At 45.2% G+C, this 21,633-nt stretch overlaps 1 protein-coding gene across 2 annotated transcripts in view; it reads right to left on the bottom strand.

Moving 5' to 3' along the window:
- LOC137355586 (ultra-long-chain fatty acid omega-hydroxylase-like) overlaps nucleotides 1–21,633 on the bottom strand; it is a 162,961-nt gene that overhangs the window by 141,209 nt on the left and 119 nt on the right. Inside the window, exon 1 of one of the 2 annotated variants that reach the window (XM_068020868.1) lies at nucleotides 20,968–20,991. The exons of the other annotated variant lie outside the window; for it this stretch is intronic. Within the exon in view, the coding sequence (XP_067876969.1) occupies nucleotides 20,968–20,975 (8 nt within the window). The 5' untranslated portion in view covers nucleotides 20,976–20,991. Of the gene's footprint in view, nucleotides 1–20,967; nucleotides 20,992–21,633 lie in introns of those variants that run through there. 2 annotated transcript variants of the gene reach the window in all.

Raw genomic sequence — 21,633 nt, forward strand, 5'->3', positions numbered from 1 at the left:
CTCTAACACATTATGCACTCACCCCATCACCATCCCTTCACTCTAACATATTACACACTCACCCCATCATCATCCCTTAACTCTAACACATTATGCACTCACCCCATCATCATCCCTTCACTCTAACGATTTATACACCCACCCCATCACCAACCCTTCACTCTAATAATTTATACACTCACCCCGTCACCATCCCTTCACTTTAATAATTGATACGCTCACACCATCACCATCCCTTCACTCTAACACATTATACACTCACCCCATCACCAACCCTTCACTCTAATAATTGATACACTCACACCATCACCATCCCTTCACTCTAACACATAAAACACCCACCCCATCACCATCCCTTCACTCTAACACATTATACACCCACCCCATCACCAACCCTTCACTCTAACACATTACACACTCACCCCATCATCATCCCTTAACTCTAACACATTATACACTCTCCCCATCACCATCCCTTCACTCAAACACATTATACATTCACCCCATCATCATCCCTTAACTCTAACACATTATACACTCACCCCATCACCATCCCTTCACTCTAACACATTATACACTCACCCCATCACCATCTCTTCACTCTGACACATTACACACTCACCTCATCACCATCCCTTCACTCTAACGCATTATACACTCACCCCATCACCATCTCTTCACTCTGACACATTACACACTCACCTCATCACCATCCCTTCACTCTAACGCATTATACACTCACCCCATCACCATCTCTTCACTCTGACACATTACACACTCACCTCATCACCATCCCTTCACTCTAACGCATTATACACTCACCCCATCACCATCTCTTCACTCTGACACATTACACACTCACCTCATCACCATCCCTTCACTCTAACACATTATACACTCACCCTACCACCATCCCTTCACTCTCCCACATTATACACTCACCCCATCACCATCCCTTCACTCTAACGCATTATACACTCACCCCATCACCATCTCTTCACTCCACCACATAACACACTCACCCCATCAACATCCCTTCACTCTAACACATTAGACACTCACCCAATCACCATCCCTTCACTCTAACATATTACACACTCACCTCATCACCATCCCTTCACTCTGACACATTATACACTCACCCCATCACCATCCCTTCACTCTAACACATTATACACTCACCCCATCACCATCTCCTCACTCTAACAAATTATACAATCACCCCATCACCATCCCTTCACTCTACCACATAACACACTCACCCCATCAACATCCCTTCACTCTAACACATTAGACACTCACCCCATCACCATCCCTACACTCTAACATATTACACACTCACCTCATCACCATCCCTTCACTCTGACACATTATACACTCACCCCATCACCATCCCTTCACTCTAACACATTACACACTCACCCCATCATCATCCCTTAACTCTAACACATTATATACTCACCCCATCACCATCTCTTCACTCTGACACATTACACACTCACCTCATCACCATCCCTTAACTCTAACACATTAAGCACTCACCCCATCATCATCCCTTAACTCTAACACATTATGCACTCACCCCATCACCATCCCTTCACTCTAACATATTACACACTCACCCCATCATCATCCCTTAACTCTAACACATTATGCACTCACCCCATCATCATCCCTTCACTCTAACGATTTATACACCCACCCCATCACCAACCCTTCACTCTAATAATTTATACACTCACCCCGTCACCATCCCTTCACTTTAATAATTGATACGCTCACACCATCACCATCCCTTCACTCTAACACATTATACACTCACCCCATCACCAACCCTTCACTCTAATAATTGATACACTCACACCATCACCATCCCTTCACTCTAACACATAAAACACCCACCCCATCACCATCCCTTCACTCTAACACATTATACACCCACCCCATCACCAACCCTTCACTCTAACACATTACACACTCACCCCATCATCATCCCTTAACTCTAACACATTATACACTCTCCCCATCACCATCCCTTCACTCAAACACATTATACATTCACCCCATCATCATCCCTTAACTCTAACACATTATACACTCACCCCATCACCATCCCTTCACTCTAACACATTATACACTCACCCCATCACCATCTCTTCACTCTGACACATTACACACTCACCTCATCACCATCCCTTCACTCTAACGCATTATACACTCACCCCATCACCATCTCTTCACTCTGACACATTACACACTCACCTCATCACCATCCCTTCACTCTAACGCATTATACACTCACCCCATCACCATCTCTTCACTCTGACACATTACACACTCACCTCATCACCATCCCTTCACTCTAACGCATTATACACTCACCCCATCACCATCTCTTCACTCTGACACATTACACACTCACCTCATCACCATCCCTTCACTCTAACACATTATACACTCACCCTACCACCATCCCTTCACTCTCCCACATTATACACTCACCCCATCACCATCCCTTCACTCTAACGCATTATACACTCACCCCATCACCATCTCTTCACTCCACCACATAACACACTCACCCCATCAACATCCCTTCACTCTAACACATTAGACACTCACCCAATCACCATCCCTTCACTCTAACATATTACACACTCACCTCATCACCATCCCTTCACTCTGACACATTATACACTCACCCCATCACCATCCCTTCACTCTAACACATTACACACTCACCCCATCATCATCATTTAACTCTAACACATTATACACTCACCCTATCACCATCCCTTCACTCTGACACATTACACACCCGCCTCATCACCATCCCTTCACTCTAACACATTACACAGTCACCCCATCACCATCCCTTCACTCTAAAAAATTATACACCCACCCCATCACCAATCCTTCACTCTAATAATTTATACACTCACACCATCACCATCCCTTCACTCTAAAAAATTATACACCCACCCCATCACCAACCCTTCACTCTAATAATTTATACACTCACCCCATCACCATCCCTTCAGTCTAAAAAATTATACACACACCCCATCACCAACCCTTCACTCTAATAATTTATACACTCACCCCACCACCATCCCATCACTCTAATAATTTATACACTCACCCCATCACCATCCCTTCACTCTAAAAAATTATACACCCACCCCATCACCATCCCTTCACTCGAATAATTGATACACTCACACCATCACCATCCCTTCACTCGAACACATTATACACTCACCCCATCACCATCCCTTCACTGTAACAAATTATACAATCACCCCATCACCATCCCTTCACTGTAACACATTACACACTCACCCCATCACCATCAGTTCAATGTAACACATGACACCCTCACCCCATTACCATCCCTTCACTCGAATAATTGATACACTCACACCATCACCATCCCTTCACTCTAACACATTATACACTCACCCCATCACCATCCCTTCACTCTAATAATTTATACACTCACCCCATCACCATCCCTTATCTCTAACACATTACACACTCAACCTATCACCATCCCTTCACTCTAAAACATTATACACTCACCCCATCACCATCCCTTCACTCGAACACATTACACACCCACACCATCACCATCCCTTCACTCTAACACATTATACACTCACCCCATCACCATCCCTTCACTCTAACACATTATACACTCACCTCATCACCATCCCTTCACTCTGACACATTATGCACTCTCCCCATCATCATCCCTTCACTCTTACACATTACACCCTCACCCCATCACCATCCCTTCACTCGAACACATTATACACTCACCCCATCACCATCCCTTCACTCTAACACATTACACACTCACACCATCACCATCCCTTCACTCTAACACATTATACACTCACCCCATCACCATCCCTTCACTCTAAAAAATTATACACTCACCCCACCACCATCCCTTCACTCTAATAATTTGTACACTCACCCCATCACCATCCCGTCACTCTCACACATTACACACTCACACCATCACCATCCCTTCACTCTAACACATTATGCACTCACCCTATCACCATCCCTTCACTCTAAAAAATTATACACTCACCCCACCACCATCCCTTCACTCTAATAATTTATACACTCACCCCATCACCATCCCTTCACTCTAAAAAATTATACACTCACCCCACCACCATCCCTTCACTCTAATAATTTATACACTCACCCCATCACCATCCTTTCACTCTAACAGATTACACACTCAACCTATCACCATCCATTCACTCTAATACATTACACACTCTCCCCATCACCATCTCTTCACTCTAACAAATTATACAATCACCCCATCACCATCCCTTCACTCTAATACATTATACACTCACCCTATCACCATCCCTTCACTCTAACACTTTAAACAGTCACCCTATCACCATCCCTTTACTCTAATAATTAATACACTCACCCCATCACCATCCCTTCACTCTAACACATTATCCACGCACCCCATCACCATCCCTTCACTCTAACACATTATACACTCACCCCATCACCATCTCCTCACTCTAACAAATTATACAATCACCCCATCACCATCCCTTCACTCTACCACATAACACACTCACCCCATCAACATCCCTTCACTCTAACACATTAGACACTCACCCCATCACCATCCCTACACTCTAACATATTACACACTCACCTCATCACCATCCCTTCACTCTGACACATTATACACTCACCCCATCACCATCCCTTCACTCTAACACATTACACACTCACCCCATCATCATCCCTTAACTCTAACACATTATATACTCACCCCATCACCATCTCTTCACTCTGACACATTACACACTCACCTCATCACCATCCCTTAACTCTAACACATTAAGCACTCACCCCATCATCATCCCTTAACTCTAACACATTATGCACTCACCCCATCACCATCCCTTCACTCTAACATATTACACACTCACCCCATCATCATCCCTTAACTCTAACACATTATGCACTCACCCCATCATCATCCCTTCACTCTAACGATTTATACACCCACCCCATCACCAACCCTTCACTCTAATAATTTATACACTCACCCCGTCACCATCCCTTCACTTTAATAATTGATACGCTCACACCATCACCATCCCTTCACTCTAACACATTATACACTCACCCCATCACCAACCCTTCACTCTAATAATTGATACACTCACACCATCACCATCCCTTCACTCTAACACATAAAACACCCACCCCATCACCATCCCTTCACTCTAACACATTATACACCCACCCCATCACCAACCCTTCACTCTAACACATTACACACTCACCCCATCATCATCCCTTAACTCTAACACATTATACACTCTCCCCATCACCATCCCTTCACTCAAACACATTATACATTCACCCCATCATCATCCCTTAACTCTAACACATTATACACTCACCCCATCACCATCCCTTCACTCTAACACATTATACACTCACCCCATCACCATCTCTTCACTCTGACACATTACACACTCACCTCATCACCATCCCTTCACTCTAACGCATTATACACTCACCCCATCACCATCTCTTCACTCTGACACATTACACACTCACCTCATCACCATCCCTTCACTCTAACGCATTATACACTCACCCCATCACCATCTCTTCACTCTGACACATTACACACTCACCTCATCACCATCCCTTCACTCTAACGCATTATACACTCACCCCATCACCATCTCTTCACTCTGACACATTACACACTCACCTCATCACCATCCCTTCACTCTAACACATTATACACTCACCCTACCACCATCCCTTCACTCTCCCACATTATACACTCACCCCATCACCATCCCTTCACTCTAACGCATTATACACTCACCCCATCACCATCTCTTCACTCCACCACATAACACACTCACCCCATCAACATCCCTTCACTCTAACACATTAGACACTCACCCAATCACCATCCCTTCACTCTAACATATTACACACTCACCTCATCACCATCCCTTCACTCTGACACATTATACACTCACCCCATCACCATCCCTTCACTCTAACACATTACACACTCACCCCATCATCATCATTTAACTCTAACACATTATACACTCACCCTATCACCATCCCTTCACTCTGACAAATTACACACCCGCCTCATCACCATCCCTTCACTCTAACACATTACACAGTCACCCCATCACCATCCCTTCACTCTAAAAAATTATACACCCACCCCATCACCAATCCTTCACTCTAATAATTTATACACTCACACCATCACCATCCCTTCACTCTAAAAAATTATACACCCACCCCATCACCAACCCTTCACTCTAATAATTTATACACTCACCCCATCACCATCCCTTCAGTCTAAAAAATTATACACACACCCCATCACCAACCCTTCACTCTAATAATTTATACACTCACCCCACCACCATCCCATCACTCTAATAATTTATACACTCACCCCATCACCATCCCTTCACTCTAAAAAATTATACACCCACCCCATCACCATCCCTTCACTCGAATAATTGATACACTCACACCATCACCATCCCTTCACTCGAACACATTATACACTCACCCCATCACCATCCCTTCACTGTAACAAATTATACAATCACCCCATCACCATCCCTTCACTGTAACACATTACACACTCACCCCATCACCATCAGTTCAATGTAACACATGACACCCTCACCCCATTACCATCCCTTCACTCGAATAATTGATACACTCACACCATCACCATCCCTTCACTCTAACACATTATACACTCACCCCATCACCATCCCTTCACTCTAATAATTTATACACTCACCCCATCACCATCCCTTATCTCTAACACATTACACACTCAACCTATCACCATCCCTTCACTCTAAAACATTATACACTCACCCCATCACCATCCCTTCACTCAAACACATTCTACATTCACCCCATCATCATCCCTTCACTCTGACACATTACACCCTCACCCAATCACCATCCCTTCACTCGAACACATTACACTCTCACCCCAGCACCATCCCTTCACTCTAAAAAATTATACACTCACCCCACCACCATCCCTTCACTCTAATAATTTGTACACTCACCCCATCACCATCCCTTCACTCGAACACATTACACACTCACACCATCACCATCCCTTCACTCGAACAAATTATACACTCACCCCATCACCATCCCTTCACTCTAATACATTATACACTCACCCCATCACCATCTCTTCACTCCAACAAATTATACAATCACCCCATCACCATCCCTTCAGTCTGAAACATTATACACTCACCCCGTCACCATCCCTTCACTCAAACACATTCTACATTCAGCCGACCACCATCCCTTAACTCTAACACATTATACACTCACCTCACCACCATCCCTTCACTCTAATAATTTGTACACTCACCCCATCACCATCCCTTCACTCGAACACATTACACACTCACACCATCACCATCCCTTCACTCGAACACATTATACACTCACCCCATCACCATCCCTTCACTCTAATACATTATACACTCACCCCATCACCATCCCTTCACTCTAAAAAATTATACACTCACCCCACCACCATCCCTTCACTCTAATAATTTGTACACTCACCCCATCACCATCTCTTCACTCGAACACATTACACACTCACACCATCACCATCCCTTCACTCTAACACATCATACACTCACCCCATCACCATCCCTTCACTCTAATACATTATACACTCACCCCATCACCATCCCTTCAGTCTAAAAAATTATACACTCACCCCACCACCATCCCTTCACTCTAATAATTTGTACACTCACCCCATCACCATCCCTTCACTCGAACACATTACACACTCACACCATCATCATCCCTTCACTCTTCCACATTACACCCTCACCCCATCACCATCCCTTCACTCGAACACATTACACTCTCACCCCATCACCATCCCTCCACTCTAACACATTATACACTCACCCCATCACCATCCCTTCACTCTAACACATTACACACTCACACCATCACCATCCCTTCACTCTAACACATTATACACTCACCCCATCACCATCCCTTCACTCTAATAATTTATACACTCACCCCATCACCATCCCTTCACTCTAACAGATTACACACTCAACCTATCACCATCCATTCACTCTAATACATTACACACTCTCCCCATCACCATCTCTTCACTCTAACAAATTATACAATCACCCCATCACCATCCCTTCACTCTAATACATTATACACTCACCCTATCACCATCCCTTCACTCTAACACTTTAAACAGTCACCCTATCACCATCCCTTTACTCTAATAATTAATACACTCACCCCATCACCATCCCTTCACTCTAACACATTATACACTCACCCCATCACCATCTCCTCACTCTAACAAATTATACAATCACCCCATCACCATCCCATCACTCTACCACATAACACACTCACCGCATCAACATCCCTTCACTCTAACACATTAGACACTCACCCCATCACCATCCCTTCACTCTAACATATTACACACTCACCTCATCACCATCCCTTCACTCTGACACATTATACACTCACCCCATCACCATCCCTTCACTCTAACACATTACACACTCACCCCATCATCATCCCTTAACTCTAACACATTATACACTCACCCCATCACCATCTCTTCACTCTGACACATTACACACTCACCTCATCACCATCCCTTCACTCTAACACATTACACACTCACCCCATCATCATCCCTTAACTCTAACACATTATGCACTCACCCCATCACCATCGCTTCACGCTAACATATTACACACTCACCCCATCATCATCCCTTAACTCTAACACATTATGCACTCACCCCATCATCATCCCTTCACTCTAACGATTTATACACCCACCCCATCACCAACCCTTCACTCTAATAATTTATACACTCACCCCGTCACCATCCCTTCACTTTAATAATTGATACGCTCACACCATCACCATCCCTTCACTCTCACACATTATACACTCACCCCATCACCAACCCTTCACTCTAATAATTGATACACTCACACCATCACCATCCCTTCACTCTAACACATAAAACACCCACCCCATCACCATCCCTTCACTCTAACACATTATACACCCACCCCATCACCATCCCTTCCCTCTAACACATTACACACTCACCCCATCATCATCCCTTAACTCTAACACATTATACACTCTCCCCATCACCATCCCTTCACTCAAACACATTATACATTCACCCCATCATCATCCCTTAACTCTAACACATTATACACTCACCCCATCACCATCCCTTCACTCTAACACATTATACACTCACCCCATCACCATCTGTTCACTCTGACACATTACACACTCACCTCATCACCATCCCTTCACTCTAACGCATTATACATTCACCCCATCACCATCTCTTCACTCTGACACATTACACACTCACCTCATCACCATCCCTTCACTCTAACGCATTATACACTCACCCCATCACCATCTCTTCACTCTGACACATTACACACTCACCTCATCACCATCCCTTCACTCTAACGCATTATACACTCACCCCATCACCATCTCTTCACTCTGACACATTACACACTCACCTCATCACCATCCCTTCACTCTAACAATTTATACACTCACCCTACCACCATCCCTTCACTCTCCCACATTATACACTCACCCCATCACCATCCCTTCACTCTAACACATTATACACTCACCCCATCACCATCCCTTCACTCCAACACATTATACACTCACCCCATCATCATCCCTTAACTCTAACACATTATACACTCACCCCATCACCATCCCTTCACTCTAACATATTACACACTCACCTCATCACCATCCCTTCACTCTAACAAATTATACACTCACCCCATCACCATCTCTTCACTCTGACACATTACACACTCACCTCATCACCATCCCTTCACTCTCCCACATTATACACTCACCCCATCACCATCCCTTCACTCTAACACATTATACAATCACCCCATCACCATCCCTTCACTCTGCCACATAACACACTCACCCCATCAACATCCCTTCACTCTAACACATTAGACACTCACCCAATCACCATCCCTTCACTCTAACATATTACACACTCACCTCATCACCATCCCTTCACTCTGACACATTATACACTCACTCCATCACCATCCCTTCACTCTAACACATTACACACTCACCCCATCATCATCATTTAACTCTAACACATTATACACTCACCCTATCACCATCCCTTCACTCTGACACATTACACACCCGCCTCATCACCATCCCTTCACTCTAACACATTACACACTCACCCCATCATCATCCCTTAACTCTAACACATTAAGCACTCACCCCATCATCATCCCTTCACTCTAACGCTTTATACACCCACCCCGTCACCATCCCTTCACTCTAATAATTGATACGCTCACACCATCACCATCCCTTCACTCCAACACATTATACACTCACCCCATCACCAACCCTTCACTCTAATAATTTATACACTCACCCCGTCACCATCCCTTCACTCTAATAATTGATACACTCACACCATCACCATCCCTTCACTCTAACACATTATACACCCACCCCATCACCATCCCTTCACTCGAACACATTACACACTCACCCCATCATCATCCCTTAACTCTAACACATTATACACTCACCCTACCACCATCCCTTCACTCTCCCACATTATACACTCTCCCCATCACCATCCCTTCACTCAAACACATTATACATTCACCCCATCATCATCCCTTCACTCTAACACATTACACACTCACCCCATCATCATCCCTTAACTCTAACACATTAAGCACTCACCTCATCATCATCCCTTCACTCTAACACATTATACGCTCACCCCATCACCATCTCCTCACTCTAACAAATTATACAATCACCCCATCACCATCCCTTCACTCTACCACATAACACACTCACCCCATCAACATCCCTTCACTCTAACACATTAGACACTCACCCCATCACCATCCCTTTACTCTAATAATTAATACACTCACCCCATCACCATCCCTTCACTCTAACACATTATCCACGCACCCCATCACCATCCCTTCACTCTAACACATTATACACTCACCCCATCACCATCTCCTCACTCTAACAAATTATACAATCACCCCATCACCATCCCTTCACTCTACCACATAACACACTCACCCCATCAACATCCCTTCACTCTAACACATTAGACACTCACCCCATCACCATCCCTTCACTCTAACATATTACACACTCACCTCATCACCATCCCTTCACTCTGACACATTATACACTCACCCCATCACCATCCCTTCACTCTAACACATTACACACTCACCCCATCATCATCCCTTAACTCTAACACATTATACACTCACCCCATCACCATCTCTTCACTCTGACACATTACACACTCACCTCATCACCATCCCTTCACTCTAACACATTACACACTCACCCCATCATCATCCCTTAACTCTAACACATTAAGCACTCACCCCATCATCATCCCTTAACTCTAACACATTATGCACTCACCCCATCACCATCCCTTCACTCTAACATATTACACACTCACCCCATCATCATCCCTTAACTCTAACACATTATGCACTCACCCCATCATCATCCCTTCACTCTAACGATTTATACACCCACCCCATCACCAACCCTTCACTCTAATAATTTATACACTCACCCCGTCACCATCCCTTCACTTTAATAATTGATACGCTCACACCATCACCATCCCTTCACTCTAACACATTATACACTCACCCCATCACCAACCCTTCACTCTAATAATTGATACACTCACACCATCACCATCCCTTCACTCTAACACATAAAACACCCACCCCATCACCATCCCTTCACTCTAACACATTATACACCCACCCCATCACCATCCCTTCACTCTAACACATTACACACTCACCCCATCATCATCCCTTAACTCTAACACATTATACACTCTCCCCATCACCATCCCTTCACTCAAACACATTATACATTCACCCCATCATCATCCCTTAACTCTAACACATTATACACTCACCCCATCACCATCCCTTCACTCTAACACATTATACACTCACCCCATCACCATCTGTTCACTCTGACACATTACACACTCACCTCATCACCATCCCTTCACTCTAACGCATTATACACTCACCCCATCACCATCTCTTCACTCTGACACATTACACACTCACCTCATCACCATCCCTTCACTCTAACGCATTATACACTCACCCCATCACCATCTCTTCACTCTGACACATTACACACTCACCTCATCACCATCCCTTCACTCTAACGCATTATACACTCACCCCATCACCATCTCTTCACTCTGACACATTACACACTCACCTCATCACCATCCCTTCACTCTAACAATTTATACACTCACCCTACCACCATCCCTTCACTCTCCCACATTATACACTCACCCCATCACCATCCCTTCACTCTAACACATTATACACTCACCCCATCACCATCCCTTCACTCCAACACATTATACACTCACCCCATCATCATCCCTTAACTCTAACACATTATACACTCACCCCATCACCATCCCTTCACTCTAACATATTACACACTCACCTCATCACCATCCCTTCACTCTAACAAATTATACACTCACCCCATCACCATCTCTTCACTCTGACACATTACACACTCACCTCATCACCATCCCTTCACTCTCCCACATTATACACTCACCCCATCACCATCCCTTCACTCTAACACATTATACAATCACCCCATCACCATCCCTTCACTCTACCACATAACACACTCACCCCATCAACATCCCTTCACTCTAACACATTAGACACTCACCCAATCACCATCCCTTCACTCTAACATATTACACACTCACCTCATCACCATCCCTTCACTCTGACACATTATACACTCACCCCATCACCATCCCTTCACTCTAACACATTACACACTCACCCCATCATCATCATTTAACTCTAACACATTATACACTGACCCTATCACCATCCCTTCACTCTGACACATTACACACCCGCCTCATCACCATCCCTTCACTCTAACACATTACACACTCACCGCATCATCATCCCTTAACTCTAACACATTAAGCACTCACCCCATCATCATCCCTTCACTCTAACGCTTTATACACCCACCCCGTCACCATCCCTTCACTCTAATAATTGATACGCTCACACCATCACCATCCCTTCACTCCAACACATTATACACTCACCCCATCACCAACCCTTCACTCTAATAATTTATACACTCACCCCGTCACCATCCCTTCACTCTAATAATTGATACACTCACACCATCACCATCCCTTCACTCTAACACATTATACACCCACCCCATCACCATCCCTTCACTCGAACACATTACACACTCAGCCCATCATCATCCCTTAACTCTAACACATTATACACTCACCCTACCACCATCCCTTTACTCTCCCACATTATACACTCTCCCCATCACAATCCCTTCACTCAAACACATTATACATTCACCCCATCATCATCCCTTAACTCTAACACATTATACACTCACCCTACCACCATCCCTTCACTCTCCCACATTATACACTCACCCCATCACCATCCCTTCACTCCAACACATTATACACTCACCCCATCACCATCCCTTCACTCTAACACATTATACACTCACCCCATCACCATCCCTTCCCTCTAACACATTATACACTCACCTCATCACCATCCCTTCACTCTAACGCATTATACACTCACCTCTTCACCATCCCTTCACTCTAACAAATTATACACTCACCCCATCACCATCTCTTCACTCTGACACATTACACACTCACCTCATCACCATCCCTTCACTCTAACACATTATACACTCACCCCATCACCATCCCTTCACTCTAACACATTATACAATCACCCCATCACCATCCCTTCACTCTACCACATAACACACTCACCCCATCAACATCCCTTCACTCTAACACATTAGACACTCACCCCATCACCATCCCTTCACTCTAACATATTACACACTCACCTCATCACCATCCCTTCACTCTGACACATTATACACTCACCCCATCACCATCCCTTCACTCTAACACATTACACACTCACCCCATCATCATCCCTTAACTCTAACACATTATACACTCACCCCATCACCATCCCTTCACTCTAACACATTACACACTCACCCCATCATCTTCCCTTAACTCTAACACATTATACACTCACCCCATCACCATCTCTTCACTCTGACACATTACACACTCACCCCATCATCATCCCTTAACTCTAACACATTAAGCACTCACCCCATCATCATCCCTTAACTCTAACACATTATACACTCACCCCATCATCATCCCTTAACTCTAACACATTAAGCACTCACCCCATCATCATCCCTTAACTCTAACACATTATGCACTCACCCCATCACCATCCCTTCACTCTAACACATTACACACTCACCCCATCATCATCCCTTAACTCTAACACATTATGCACTCACCCCATCACCATCCCTTCACTCTAACACATTACACACTCACCCCATCACCATCCCTTAACTCTAACACATTATGCACTCACCCCATCACCATCCCTTCACTCTAATAATTTATACACTCACCCCGTCACCATCCCTTCACTCTAATAATTGATACACTCACACCATCACCATCCCTTCACTCTAACACATTATACACCCACCCCATCACCATCCCTTCACTCTAACACATTACACACTCACCCCATCATCCCTTAACTCTAACACATTATGCACTCTCCCCATCACCATCCCTTCACTCAAACACATTATACATTCACCCCATCATCATCCCTTAACTCTAACACATTATACACTCACCCTACCACCATCCCTTCACTCTCCCACATTATACACTCACCCCATCACCATCCCTTCACTCTAACACATTATACACTCACCCCATCACCATCCCTTCACTCTAACACATTATACACTCACCCCATCACCATCCCTTCACTCTAACACATTATACACTCACCTCATCACCATCCCTTCACTCTAACGCATTATACACTCACCTCATCACCATCCCTTCACTCTAACGCATTATACACTCACCCCATCACCATCTCTTCACTCTGACACATTACACACTCACCTCATCACCATCCCTTCACTCTAACGCATTATACACTCACCCCATCACCATCTCTTCACTCTGACACATTACACACTCACCTCATCACCATCCCTTCACTCTAACACATTATACACTCACCCTACCACCATCCCTTCACTCTCCCACATTTTACACTCACCCCATCACCATCCCTTCACTCTAACACATTATACACTCACCCCATCACCATCCCTTCAGTCTAACACATTATACACTCACCCCATCATCATCCCTTAACTCTAACACATTATACACTCACCCCATCACCATCCCTTCACTCTAACATATTACACACTCACCCCATCATCATCCCTTAACTCTAACACATTATACACTCACCCCATCACCATCCCTTCACTCTAACATATTACACACTCACCTCATCACCATCCCTTCACTCTAACACATTACACACTCACCTCATCACCATCCGTTCACTCTATCACATTACACATTCAACCCATCACCATCTCTTCACTCTATCACATTATACACTCACCCCATCACCATCCCTTCACTCTAACATATTACACACTCACCTCATCACCATCCCTTCACTCTAACACATTATACACTCACCCCATCACCATCCCTTCACTCTAACATATTACACACTCACCTCATCACCATCCCTTCACTCTAACACATTACACATTCAACGCATCACCATTCGTTCACTCCATCACATTACACACTCACCCCATCACCATCCCTTCACTGCAACACATTCCACAATCACCCCATCACCATCCATTCACTCTATCACATTGCACACTCACCCCATCACCAGCCCTTCACTCTAACACATTACACACTCACCCCATCACCAGCCCTTCACTCTCACACATTGCACAATCACCCCATCACCATCCCTTTAGAATAAAAATTACACACTCACCCCATTACCATCCCTTCACTCCAACACATTACGCACTCATCCCATCACCAGGGGACAGAGATCCTCTTAGTATGTGATGTTTTCGAATGAAGGCATTGTGATGGGGTGAGTGTGTAATGTGCTAGAGTGAAGGGATGGTGATGGAGTTCATGTGTAATGTGTTAGAGTGAGGTGTTGGTGATGGGTGAATGTGTAACATTTTTGAGTGAATGTATGGTGATGGGGTGAATGTGTAATGTACTAGAGTGAAGGGATGGTGATGGAGTTAATGTTTAATGTTTTGGAGTGAAGTGTTGGTGATGGGTGAATGTGTAATGTTTTGTTGTGTCGGTTTGGTTTTGGGTAATGCATAGCAACTCCATGACATCATTAGCAGCATCCCCAACAACGAACACCTATTCCTGCTGGGGGACTTTCATGCCAGGGTTGGGGCCGTCCTTGACTCATGGCCCTCCTGCCTTGTGCGCTATGGCGTTGGAAGGATGAATGAGAACGGGCAGAGACTGCTGGAGTTGTGTACCTATCATAACCTCTGCATCACCAACTCGTTCTTTCACACTAAACCCTGTCACCAGGTTTCATGGAGGCACCCAAGATCACGTCGTTGGCACCAGCGAGACCTCATTGTCACAAGGCGAGCCTTAAACAGTGTTCAAATCACACGCAGCTTCCACAGTGCGGACTGCGACATCGACCACTCCCTGGTGTGCAGCAAGGTTAGACTCAGACCAAAGAAGTTGCATCATTCCAAGCAGAAGGGCCACCCGCGCATCAACACGAGCAGAATTTCTCACCCACAGCTGTTACAAAAATTTCTAAATTCACTTGTAACAGCCCTTCAAAACACTCCCACAGGGGATGCTGAGACCAAGTGGGCCCACATCAGAGACGCCATCTATGAATCAGCTTTGACCACCTACGGCAAAAGTGCGAAGAGAAATGCAGACTGGTTTCAATCTCATAATGAAGAGCTGGAACCTGTCATAGCCGCTAAGCGCATTGCACTGTTGAACTACAAGAAAGCCCCCAGCGATTTAACATCCGTAGCACTTAAAGCAGCCAGAAGCATTGCACAAAGAACAGCCAGGCGCTGTGCAAACGACTACTGGCAACACCTATGCAGTCATATTCAGCTGGCCTCAGACACCGGAAACATCAGAGGAATGTATGATGGCATTAAGAGAGCTCTTGGGCCAACCATCAAGAAGATCGCCCCCCTCAAATCTAAATCAGGGGACATAATCACTGACCAACACAAACAAATGGACCGCTGGGTTGAGCACTACCTAGAACTGTACTCCAGGGAGAATGTTGTCACTGAGACTGCCCTCAATGTAGCCCAGCCTCTACCAGTCATGGATGAGCTGGACATACAGCCAACAAAATCGGAACTCTGTGATGCCATTGATTCTCTAGCCAGCGGAAAAGCCCCTGGGAAGGACAGCATTACCCCTGAAATAATCAAGAGTGCCAAGCCTGCTATACTCTCAGCACTACATGAACTGCTATGCCTGTGCTGGGACGAGGGAGCAGTACCACAGGACATGCGCGATGCCAATTTCATCACCCTCTATAAAAACAAAGGTGACCGCGGTGACTGCAACAACTACCGTGGAATCTCCCTGCTCAGCATAGTGGGGAAAGTCTTTGCTCGAGTCGCTCTGAACAGGCTCCAGATGCTGACCGAGCGCGTCTACCCTGAGGCACAGTGTGGCTTTCGTGCAGAGAGATCGACCATTGACATGCTGTTCTCCCTTCGTCAGATACAGGAGAAATGCCGTGAACAACAGATGCCCCTCTACATTGCTTTCATTGATCTCACCAAAGCCTTTGACCTCGTCAGCAGACGTGGTCTCTTCAGACTACTAGAAAAGATCGGATGTCCACCAAAGCTACTAAGTATCATCACCTCATTCCATGACAATATGAAAGGCACAATTCAACATGGTGGCTCCTCATCAGAGCCCTTTCCTATCCTGAGTGGCGTGAAACAGGGCTGTGTTCTCGCACCCACACTTTTTGGGATTTTCTTCTCCCTGCTGCTTTCACATGCGTTCAAGTCCTCTGAAGAAGGAATTTTCCTCCACACAAGATCAGGGGGCAGATTGTTCAACCTTGCCCGTCTTAGAGCGAAGTCCAAAGTACGGAAAGTCCTCATCAGGGAACTCCGCTTTGCTGACGATGCTGCTTTAACATCTCACATTGAAGAGTGCCTGCAGAGTCTCATCGACAGGTTTGCGGCTGCCTGCAATGAATTTGGCCTAACCATCAGCCTCAAGAAAATGAACATCATGGGGCAGGACGTCAGAAATGCTCCATCCATCAATATTGGCGACCACGCTCTGGAAGTGGTTCAAGAGTTCACCTACCTAGGCTCAACTATCACCAGTAACCTGTCTCTAGATGCGGAAATCAACAAGCGCATGGGAAAGGCTTCCACTGCTATGTCCAGACTGGCCAAGAGAGTGTGGGAAAATGGCGCACTGACACGGAACACAAAAGTCCGAGTGTATCAGGCCTGTGTCCTCAGTACCTTGCACTATGGCAGTGAGGCCTGGACAACGTATGTCAGCCAAGAGCGACGTCTCAATTCATTCCATCTTCGCTGCCTCCGGAGAATACTTGGCATCAGGTGGCAGGACCGTATCTTCAACACAGAAGTCCTCAAGGCGGCCAACATCCCCAGCTTGTACACACTACTGAGTCAGCGGCGCTTGAGATGGCTTGGCCATGTGAGCCACATGGAAGATGGCAGGATCCCCAAAGACACATTGTCCAGCGAGCTCGCCACTGGTATCAGACCCACCGGCCGTCCATGTCTCCGCTTTAAAGTCGTCTGCAAACGCGACATGAAATCCTGTGACATTGATCACAAGTCGTGGGAGTCAGTTGGCAGCGTTCGCCAGAGCTGGCGGGCAGCCATAAAGACGGGGCTAAAATGTGGCGAGTCGAAGAGACTTAGCAGTTGGCAGGAAAAAAGACAGAGGTGCAAGGGGAGAGCCAACTGTGCAACAGCCCCGACAAACAAATTTCTCTGCAGCACCTATGGAAGAGCTTGTCACTCTAGAATTGGCCTTTATAGCCACTCCAGGCGCTGCTTCACAAACCACTGACCACCTCCAGGCGCGTATCCATTGTCTCTCGAGATAAGGAGGCCCAAAAGAATGTTCCCGTTTATTATAATTTAGGGGATGGTGCTGTCACGGGTGATGATAATACTGCTGATGATCACTATCATTTCATCCTGCCTGATAATGGTCCCAAGAAATAAGGGAAGCTCAGATGGTGGGACTGTGTTTGAGATTCACTGCAAACTGGGACTGAGGGTTTTGGCAACTGAACGAATTCTTTCTTTCCGTGCACCCTAACATTGAAAAACCGCTTAATACTGCCACGCTCATCCGTTCATTGCCAATGAATTGCTTTGTCAGACGCTGCTCATGGATTAATTCATAGCTGGGTTACAGTTCAGGGTAACCCCTGTACCCACCCCAGTATCCTTGTTTGTCTGTGAAGCTTTATCTGATTTTGTTTGCAGTTTTTGGAGTTTGTGATTGAACTTTTTGATGCATCACTCTTTTTGGCCAGCAAGGGGAGCTGATAGTCTTCAATCGTCATATTGAACTAATAACAAGGTAAGAGTTTAACTGCAACATTTAGTGTTGGAGAAAACATATCCATAGTCAGCTAAAGAATCATGTTTCCACAACCCTGTAGAAAGTGGTCAACAATGGACAGCCATCTTCAAGCTACTGTCACTTAAAATTCAGTCGCAATTGTGGATTGGTTTCCTTGAGTTACATTGGCCTCCTGAGACAATTCAAAGAATGTTGAAGAAAATTCTTTAGGAATACCTTTGCTATTTCCAGCAATTTCTGCTCATTTAATAAAACTGGATGGCTATCTGCTCATGAGGTGAAAATGAGAATATGTCAACAAACAAGGTTCACTTTATTTGCCTTCTAAGAACACCCAGCAGTTTGGGATATCAGTGCTCTGAATTCATAACATTCGTTTCTCTTCAAAAATCTCTCTCAGGTCTTGTTCCTCCCTCCCATCCATCAGCTCAATAATCTTCCCCAGCTCCACAATCCAGCATGCTCACTTCAGTCTTTCAACTCGGAACTTCCCGTGCACTTTGCCCTCCTCTGTTCCTTTAGGCACACTTTGCAACATACCAAACCACCACAACTGCCCATCCAATTCCACCCTGGAAATCTCCCTAAAGCCCGGGCCTTGTTACTGCTCTCGGTATTTTCACAAACCTCCACCTCAACAATCATGTCTTCAGTCTCCTCTCCTAATAAACTATACCTTCAGCCTGTTGTCCTAATAGAACCATGTCTTCAGACTCCTTCGAGTAGGCCATGCCTTTGGCCTCCTTCTCTCAACTCGATCTGTCCTCCATCTCCTCCTCAAATTCTTCTCCTGCCTCTCATTGGTGTTGTATCAGCCAAAACGTTTAGAATTCTGTCCCTCAGCCTTTGTACCTCCATCTCCACCTTTAAGCATTAAGACTTATTATCATCCCTCCTGACGTTTCCTTCGTTTGTTCCATGTTCATTTCTGCCCGCTTGTATTTCTGTGAAGCATGTGAGGATATTCAGGGTGTTATCTAAAAGCACTGTTGTAGTAGTTGTGCAAAAGTCTCCTTGGGATGTTTGCTGTAATTGAAGTGCTAAATGGAATTGTGATAGACCTTTTCTGAGCACCAAAGTAATTGTTGGCCACATTAAGGCAAACATTTGGTGCATTGCTCAGTATCGCTCCATTCAATATAAACATTGACCTTTTCATTTTAAGGTGGCTAACACCTCCATGAAAGTACAGACAGCAGAGTAGCAGTCAACATTTCTCTGCTCAATCTCATTCCCAGACTATCTTCTCAAATCAATTACTGATGCTGATGGAGGCGGGTTTAAACTAAAAGCAAAATATTGCAGATGCTGGAAGTCTGAGTCAAAAACAAGAAATGCAGGAAATACGCAGCAGATCTGGCAACATCTGTGGAGAGAGAAGCAGAGTTAATGTTTCAGGTCAGTGACCCTTCTTCAGAACTGAGGAAAAGCCCCTGGGAAGGACGGCATTACCCCTGAAATAATTAAGAGTGCCAAGCCTGCTATACTCTCAGCACTCTACGAACTGCTTTGCTTGTGCTGGGATGAGGGAGCAGTACCCCAGGACATGCGCCATGCCAATATCATCACCCTCTATAAAGAACAAGGGTGACCGCGGTGACTGCAACAACTATCGTGGAATCTCCCTGCTCAGCATAGTGGGGAAAGTCTTTGCGCGAGTCGTTTTAAACAGGCTCCAGAAGCTGGCCGAGCTCGTCTACCCTGAGGCACAGTGTGGCTTTCGAGCAGAGAGATCGACCATTGACATGCTGTTTTCCCTTCGCCAGCTACAGGAGAAATGCCGCGAACAACAGATGCCCCTCTACGTTGCTTTCATT

The sequence above is a fragment of the Heterodontus francisci genome, chromosome 43 (genome assembly GCF_036365525.1).
Source record: "Heterodontus francisci isolate sHetFra1 chromosome 43, sHetFra1.hap1, whole genome shotgun sequence".
Taxonomy (NCBI): domain Eukaryota; kingdom Metazoa; phylum Chordata; class Chondrichthyes; order Heterodontiformes; family Heterodontidae; genus Heterodontus; species Heterodontus francisci.